This window comes from Callorhinchus milii, unplaced genomic scaffold, assembly GCF_018977255.1.
Source record: "Callorhinchus milii isolate IMCB2004 unplaced genomic scaffold, IMCB_Cmil_1.0 Scaffold8, whole genome shotgun sequence".
Taxonomy (NCBI): Eukaryota; Metazoa; Chordata; class Chondrichthyes; order Chimaeriformes; family Callorhinchidae; genus Callorhinchus; species Callorhinchus milii.
Genome location: NW_024704749.1, coordinates 16,192,415 through 16,201,160, shown reverse-complemented (window position 1 = coordinate 16,201,160; position 8,746 = coordinate 16,192,415). Strand labels below are relative to the sequence as shown.

At 48.5% G+C, this 8,746-nt stretch overlaps 1 protein-coding gene across 1 annotated transcript; it reads left to right on the top strand.

Annotated features, from left to right (window-relative positions):
- The first annotated feature begins 328 nt into the window (after positions 1–328).
- On the top strand, positions 329–8,502 carry cfap157 (cilia and flagella associated protein 157). The gene is made up of 9 exons (XM_007900329.2): positions 329–531; positions 2,003–2,274; positions 2,544–2,697; positions 2,918–3,185; positions 3,894–4,024; positions 4,500–4,650; positions 7,216–7,574; positions 7,747–7,936; positions 8,367–8,502. Exons 1-9 carry the CDS (start codon positions 398–400, stop codon positions 8,418–8,420), a joined length of 1,713 nt encoding a protein of 570 aa, XP_007898520.2. The 5' UTR covers positions 329–397; the 3' UTR covers positions 8,421–8,502.
- Positions 8,503–8,746: the final 244 nt, after the last annotated feature.

Below are 8,746 nucleotides of genomic sequence, written 5' to 3'. Positions count from 1 at the left end.
CACTCCACTGTGGCCCCGGTCACTCCACTGTGGCCCCGGTCACTCCACTGTGGCCCCGGTCACTCCACTGTGGCCCCGGTCACTCCACTGCGGCCCCGGTCACTCCACTGCGGCCCCGGACACGGTTGCGCTTCACGTCTCTTCAAAGGGCTTCGCGGCGCGTACCGTGAAGTGTAGTGACTGTGGACTTCGTTCGCTCAGCTTCGCTGGTAACTGAGCGAGAGCCCCTCCCACCCTCTCTCAGCCACACCCCTCCCCTGTCAGGCCACACCCCCTCCCCCCCACTCCCCCCCCCCTCCCCTCTTGTTGCTATGTACGTGACGCGGAGGGGGGGGAAGCCCTTAGCGACAGGACCGGGCGGTGGGGGCAGAGCTGTGGGAGCGGCACAGGGACCCACATGGCCCCCAAGAAGAAGAAAGACCGCGCCGCCCCCCCCGGGGACACGGAGGCCAAGAAGTCAGAGCCGCTCTCAGAGTTGGACAAAGAGTTCTATCTGATTCAGATCCGGGACCAGGAGAGCAGAGTGGCCAAGTAATCCCCAGTCACTACACTGCGGCCCCGGGCACTACACTGCCCCCCCCCCCCCCCCCCCCCCCCCCCCCCGGTCACTACACTGCCCCCCCCCCCCCCCGGTCACTACACTGCCCCCCCCCCCCCCGGTCACTACACTGCCCCCCCCCCCCCAGTCACTACACTGCCCCCCCCCCCAGTCACTACACTGCGGCCCCGGTCACTACACTGCCCCCCCCCCCCCAGTCACTACACTGCCCCCCACCCCCAGTCACTACACTGCGGCCCCGGTCACTACACTGCCCCCCCCCCCCCCCCACCGGTCACTACACTGAGCAGAGTGGCCAAGTAATCCCCAGTCACTACACTGCCCCCCCCCCCAGTCACTACACTGCGGCCCCGGGCACTACACTGCCCCCCCCCCCCCTCCCCCCGGTCACTACACTGTCCCCCCCCCCCCAGTCACTACACTGCGGCCCTGGACATGGTTACAATGCTCTCCCGTTACTACACTATCGCCGCACCCACCAACGGCGACACTGTTGCAATGTTGTTGCACTGATGTAACGTGTCCCCCTGTGTCACCCCCCAACACCCCCACACCCCCACCACCCCCACACCCTCCCCCAACACCCCCCCAACACCCCCACACCCCCACCACCCCCACACCCGCCCCACACCCCTACCCCCCTCCCAACACCCCCACCCCCCCACCACCCCCACACCCCCCACCCCCACCCCCTCCAACTCCCCCCACACCCTCCCCACCTCCCCCAACACCCCCCCACACCCCCTCCAACTCCCCCCACACCCTCCCCACCTCCCCCAACACCCCCCCACACCCCCTCCAACTCCCCCCACACCCTCCCCACCTCCCCCAACACCCCCCCCCCACCCCCTCCAACTCCCCCACACCCTCCCCACCTCCCCCAACACCCCCCCCACCCCCCCCCCCCAACACCCCCCACCAATGGAGTATTATTGTACACCTAAATAAATACGAAGCAGTAATATTCCACTCACACACACATAAGTTTACAAACTTACAAGTTATATGTTGATAAATATATTTATACATATGTTTGTAAACACTTATAAGCAGATTTATATACTTGTAAACTTATAGACAGATAAACGCTTGTGGATGAATGATTGACTCATTTAAGAGGACTCCGACACCCTCTGAGGGATAGGGAGGTGCAGTCATACAAATAATTAAAGGGGGAGATTGGGGGGGAAAGGGGGTAATGTGGACTTCTCTGATACAAGCAAACCATAGGTGAAGTCGTCCATATCTTTCTAACAAGACAATATGATGGGGTGTTTGAAATAGAGAGAGACTTAAGGGTAAGGGGAGCGTGTGGAAGATTGGGATACCATTAGCTTAGAGTTCACCAGAGGCTGTAACTTGGACCTGACCCTTGAGGTCTTGCTCCATTCACAAAATAATTTGACCGAAAATAAACCGAGCCGCTGTGATTTGTGTGCCAAGGTACCAGCGGCGACTGGACGAGCTGGAAGTACAGAAAAATGAATCGGAGGACAGTCTCACGCGCTTATCCAAGGAAATGGAGGACATCATCTCCTTCCTGAAGAAATGCCTGGATCAGAGGGCAGACGAGATCGCTGACCTGAACGACAAACTGGTGGCCCTGGATCAGGCCAAGGAAGTGGAGAAGGACGCCTATGAGACCCAGCTGTCCCATTTACGTCACGAGTGTCAGGATGCCAAGGATCAGCTCACGACAGAGAATATCGCTCTAGGTGCAGGAAATTGGGATAATTCTTTGCGATTAAATTTCCATTCTTGCGTTCCCTCTGGCGATTGGGTTGATAAAGGCTTGACATTACATTACAATAGCTCATCACAGTTTACATAGAAACTACAGCACATTGCATTTATATAGTGCCTTTCACGTCGGGAGGACATCCCAAGGCACTGGATGCACTAAACAGAGGAAATGGCAGCATTGTGTGCTATCCAGCCCTGTGATTAAGTCTGTACCGATACTTCTCTCCTCTGTGTTAAACAGCGGGAAAGCTGGCTGCAGTGGAGGAATTCCGACTCCAGAAAGAGCAATTAATGGCCAACTTTGCGACCCTTGAAGAAGAACTTAAAAAGATGGACCACGATCACAAAGGAACCATTTACGATCTGGAGAGGAGAGCGGTGATCGACAAAGACAGGTAAAGTAACACTTAAAACAAAATCACGCTTGCTGCCTCTACAGGCAGCTGTACGCTCATGTATGTGTGCGCGTACATTGGTGTGCACATGCGTGCTCACTTGCACCTGTATGCCTGATACTTTTGTATATGCGATGCATGTCTTCTGTGCATCTGTGTGCGTGTGTGTGGGGGGGTGGTATGCATGTGCATGACTCCTTTACACTCATTATCCCTACAGGTTAAAGAAGGAAATGATCTCGCGGCTTAACACGGTGGCGACTGAGTTCCGCAGAGTTTCAAAAACACAGATGTCTCAGACAACCAAGAGGACCATCCGGGAGAACGTGTCCATCAGCATCCAGCTGGGAAAAATGTCGGACAAAAGCCTACAGCTGATCAAGCAGAACGACGAAATGAGGAAAGCCACCATGACCCAGTGGACACATCTTCACATAATGGAGGAAAATGAGCGAAAGCTCATTAAAAAGAACAGCAGCAATAGAAAGGTGGCAATTGTTTCCCATTTTCTCTCCTCTATTGTGGATGCTCTCCCACAAAATTCATTAGCACTCAAGAGGCCATTCACAGAATGTATCAGTAGGATGTTCACTCAGAGGCTATCAGAAGAGCATCGAATAAATCTCAATATGTTTCCCTCTTTGGTCCTTTCTTGGGGTCCATCTCCCAGCAGAGGGTGGGGCACGGGGGAGGAGGTGTGATCTCCAGATAATGAACAAGAACTTTGTCCCATTTTTTTCTCTGCTTAACCTTCCCTCTCTATAATTCTAATAATCCTTGCATTTGATATTATGCTTTTTCATTTCACTGAGACGTCTCAAAGCGCTTCATAAAATATACTGTAAAAGTGAACTGACTGTATGTTTTGTGGGCGAAACAGGGCAGCCAATTGCACACAGCAATGTACTGCAAACAAACATGGATTGCATGAGTACATTTCTATTTAATAATGTATTTCCTAATCTGGGCACTGAGGACAATTATAGTCCCAACTGTGATCGGCTAACCCAGCACAGAGCAGGTTTAGGTATTCAGTCTGACGCAGTTGGAAGCATCGAGTCTGAAGGTTGTTGGACCATATTTTGCTAACCGAGAAAAAAAAATGTTCACAGGATTGAGTAAGAAAGTACAGTTGCATTATTGTGTGTGCGTCCGCTTTGCACTTCAATTGGAGTGAACTGTTTCTTGCTTGGTAGATTATCTCCATGCTGACTGAGAAATGTAAAGAGCAGCAGGTGTTACTAAATAAATACAAAACGGAGGAGGAGGAATACCAAAAACAAAAAATAATGGTCAAAGAACTTCAGGAGCAGAACGAGTCTCTCAGGTAGGTGAGTCACCAGCAAACCAACCCAACCCATCACTGTACCCATCCAGCAACATACCCCATCACTGTACCCAGTCACCACCCATCCTTGGGAATCCCTGTACCTGTGCCCTCCGTTCCACCATTGGTGGTCATGCTTTTGGCCACTATGCTCCAAAACTCTGGAACACTCTCCCACTATCTCACCATCTCGCCCCTTCCTTTCCCATCTTCAGATTGTGACTGAAAACCTTCTTCTTCGACCGTGCCTACGGTCAACTCCACCCAGTTTGGCATTGTGCTCTGTCACTTTAAAATGCTCTGTGACACTACACTGCGTGAGGTGTGCTGTGTAAATGCATGTTGTTGTTGTTATTGTACCTGGCCTGTAAGATAAGCCATCCAGCAACCTAGCCCTGGGTTCCAATTTTCTCCCCTACTTGTTGCACATATGCTCAGGGAGCATCGAATAAATCTCAATATGTTTCCCTTCTAGCATAGCGTTGAGTTATGTTGACGAAGAGCTGAAGAAAACTCAATTGGACCTCAAGAATAAGCTGACGCTTCTGGCGGAGGAGAGTGAGCGCCGGAAAAGGGTGGAAGAGGTCCTGTCCGATGCGGCATATGCACTAAAGGACATCCTGCTGGTAAGATTACAATTCAGATTCACAACTGGTAGCCACATGGCAGCCGTGCAATACAAGGAGCATTTATATAGCGCTTTTCGGATCTCAAAGTTCTTTACCACCCGAGCCAGGGTGTGTCTGTCTGTGTGTGTGTGTGTGGGGGGGGGCGGCAGGGAAGCTGACCCAGGCATGAGGACTTTGTGTGTGTGTGTGATTTGAAAACCTAGGAAGACGAATAGACCATTTAGGCTGTTGAGCTGTCTCTTCCATTTTGTTAGTCCAAGGCAGCCCTTTACATTGTTAGGAGGCTGCCTTGTTGCTGCAATGGGAAGATTATATCCCGCAAAGATGAAATCAAATGGGCTGAAGAGCCTTCCTAGTCCAAACTAATTCCTAAATCTTTCTAATCCCATTTTCTCTGTCTTTTCTCCATTTATACCTTCAATTCCCAAGCGTCTATCTGTCTCCATCTTTTTTAAAAAAAGCTCAGTCAATTCTGTGTCTCCTGAAAAGTGATCCGCCAATTGACTTAACAACCGGGTTCCTATTTACTGCTGGGTAAACAGAAGCGTGTGGAGCAAGGAAACTTGTCCAATGTTGTGCATGCCCACAATTACCACAGCGTCCTGAGCAGCCCACAATTCACATCATGTGAAAGCATAAGTGCAACTCTCCAGTTGCTTCTGTGAGTGTTTTTTCAGCCCTTCCCCCCTCCCTCCCCGCCCCCTCTCTCCTTCCCGTCTTCTTCTCGTGTTGGGACCGACCTGTTTCACATCTGCTTGCTGAGCGGAGCTCTCGCCAGGTTGTAGTGCTGTGCTCCTGGGATCAAATCCAAAACTTGCAGAAAATCAATCGCAGCTGTTTGGAAGTGTCTTGGTTTAGATTTTCCAACCTTTATTATATAAACTTCTGGAGCTGGTGGGAGTGCTGCCTGATTTTTCCCTCCCTGCACTCAATGTACACTCCACTGGGACAGCCCTTTACCCTGCAACGTTTTGACCCTTGAGATTGTCCACTTGAATTATAGGACTGGCTTTGCTTGTGGCTGTGAGCAGACAGACCCTCTGGATGGTGTTATTAACAAAAAAACCTCCTAGATAGTACTTCCTACAACTCTGGGTATGCATTTAAAAAAAATTCAAAACAAAAGGTTTATTTCAGGCACTCTTTCATGAAAACTATTGTGCTGCGTACATGCTATATAATAATAATGATAATCCTTGCATCTGATTTAATGCTTTATCGGGTCATTGAGAGGTCTCAAAGAGCTTCACAGAATTTACTGTGCAGTGAATCGACTGTATATTTTGAGGGCAAAACGTTGGCAACTGGACAGAGCAGAAATCTCCATCATACGTCGTCATAATAATAATAATCCTTGCATTTGATATGCAACTGTATCACATCTTCAAGACTTCTCCAAGCACTTCACAGAATTCACTGTGAAGTGAATTGACTCTGCATTTTGTGGGTGAAACACGGCAGCCAATTGCGCACAACCTCTAGATTTACATCTTGTCATTTATGAGCTGGAGAGTAAAACGTGTCCTGACCATCAGTCCTGCTGATTGTGGCTGCCCATGGAATGGAACCTTACTGTGTGTAAAATACTGCTTCATTTGCCTACAAAACAGTCGAAGCATTTGGCAATAATTACTGTGCAGCATTCTGAGATTGCTTCACAGTAATTATAGCCAATCAATACAGCTGGGTTCAGTATTTTCCCTGCCTAACCCAGAAACACAGCTCGATTGTAGCACAGACTGCTTCCCATTCTGTGCTAACTCAGTACAGATTTGGATTTGGACCTATAAACTTCTTCTGGTCTGGAAAGCCTAGTGCTGCTCCTATCACCACTTATGGAATTGTACCTCCAGTAGTTGTTGGGTGTCTACAAAATTGACGTAGAATTTTGATCGTAGAAGTCATTTATTTGATAGGAGTTCCACACGTGAGACTTTTAAAAGAGGTTGAAGCTCTTTGAAAAGAGTAAGAAATTAAAGATCCGATAAACATCTTATACAGTGCAAGTTATTTTTTCCTTTGATTTACCAACTTTCGATCAAACAACTGAGCTCATAAAAGAAAGTCTTATTAATGCCATCTAGCAGCAGAGCTCAGGACTGCATGCAGACCTGAAAGGCAAACTTTTTACTGTTACATCTCTGGGGTCTGAAATGAAGAAATCACAAAGGGATTTGTGAGGTTCATGATTGCTGATTTAAGATTGCTCATTGACTTCATGGCTTTCTGTGGGTCATTGCATTTCGCCACCAAGTTTAATTTCCTGCTCTCTTTCTAGCTCACTGTTCACAGTCATTATACTTTGCGGTAAACCCTGTGAAGAGTTTTTGAGACGTATCGACAAATACAAAGATTATATTATTATAAATAACACTGGAGGCAGGTGGGGGGTGGAAGCATTTATGCTTGGAGTACTGAGATTACTTTCCTGCATATTGGAAAACTGATCATATTTCCTTAACGGGCTTGGCTTTAACCACAAGTGTCCCGGTGCCTCCACCATGCTTTCCCTCCCAGCCAATGGCCTGACTTTAAGATCTATTGCACTGCCTTTTCCTGCAGAGTGATGATGAACTCCCAGAGACTAGAAAACTACCCAGTGCCATCATAGAGGAGCCCATTGATGCAATAGAGCAGCCCACCACGATCACAGAGCAGCCCACCACGATCACAGAGCAGCCCGTCACTGACACTGTCATCGACACCACCGCTGACACCACCACTGAAACCCCTACGGATGGCCCGGTTACAGAGAAGTCCGACTCCAAAACGTCGGTCCATGTCCAGCGAAGTCAAATGATGCACAAGCTCCTGCTGGTCCTCAACACGGCGGCTTGCATCGGGCTGGGTCCACCCCTCGGGGAGTTCACCAAACAGGAAAAGGCTTCAGTGATGAACAAACTGGAGAACATTTCAAAAAGGTACACTGTGCGTGGAGCTGAGCGAGTGACATGCCCCTCAGATCCCAGTTCCTGCTCTACAGTCCCAAGTACCAAGATCATTTTAGCTTCTGAGCATATGTCAGACCTTGGCACAAGTTGCCAACACGGGACCTTATGTAACTATTGTTCCTCTCCCTTCATCTTTCCACAGATCTGTTCAAATCTGTCAAGACATCAGAGGACCAGGGATTCAGCCTCACTATAGACAAGGAGACCTGGGCTTGGTGCCACGGGCAAAGCATCTGATGCCCAATATCTACGACAAGGTGGGATTCCTGTCAAGGACGACACGCCTGGGTTTGATCAGAACACTTCCAAAACTAAACTGCAGCATGTACAAGGTAAGTTCCCCCATGTGAGAGCCCGAACAGGCAGACAGGAGCTTGGTGTTAACATCTCATCCAAAGTACCATCCACAATGGGCATTATTCTTAAAACAGGAGATAGTTTCTTGGTCTCCAACAATCCTCCAGGTAAACTGGTCTTTACTAATTGGTGACATTCATTGCTATTTATGGGATCCTACTGGTGCAAATGGCTCCTATGTTTACCTACAAAATCAATCCCTACTCTTGACAGTACTTACTTGTGAATGGGATTTGACTTGTGCACAATAGAAAGTTCTTCATGTATCTTCCAGCAGTTGGCCTCAGAGCTATGCTGCAAACGACGATCCTTCACGAGAATACAAAGGGAGTAAAATCCCGCTGTTAATGCTAAGTGCTAGACATGTACATACATTTATCTCTTTCTTCTCTCTGTTATCTCCAGGGTTCACAGGTTTCAGAGCAGGGAGGAAAATTACTGTCGCTCAAGCCTGCATAGCTGCAGAATGCTCAGAATTAGTGTGTGTTGTATTGGAATGGTGAAATCTTCCCTTTTAAACAATAAAGAGATTGAAATTCCACATATGTGCACGAGGATTCAATTATTATCTCGGAGAGAAATGGTAACTGATCACAAATCACTCTTACATTGTGATGGCTCGTAGCAGTGCCAAGCCACCAGTGCATCCAGTTCCACTTTCATTACTTTAATTTCATTAAAATATAAATAAATGTATTTGAAATATTTTTCTTTCAAAAGCGTAGTCACTGCACTTGTAAGATGCTTTGACATTGCAGCTTGATGAGGCACTATAAAAATGGGAG

What these genes read in the sequence shown, in the direction of transcription:
- cfap157 (XM_007900329.2), top strand. Translation starts at nt 398, where the DNA reads ATGGCCCCCAAGAAGAAGAAAGACCGCGCCGCCCCCCCCGGGGACACG. An exon ending in GACAGAGAATATCGCTCTAG is followed by an intron (nt 2,275 to 2,543) that starts GTGCAGGAAATT and finishes TGTGTTAAACAG; the next exon opens with CGGGAAAGCTGGCTGCAGTG. An exon ending in GAGCAGAACGAGTCTCTCAG is followed by an intron (nt 4,025 to 4,499) that starts GTAGGTGAGTCA and finishes TTTCCCTTCTAG; the next exon opens with CATAGCGTTGAGTTATGTTG.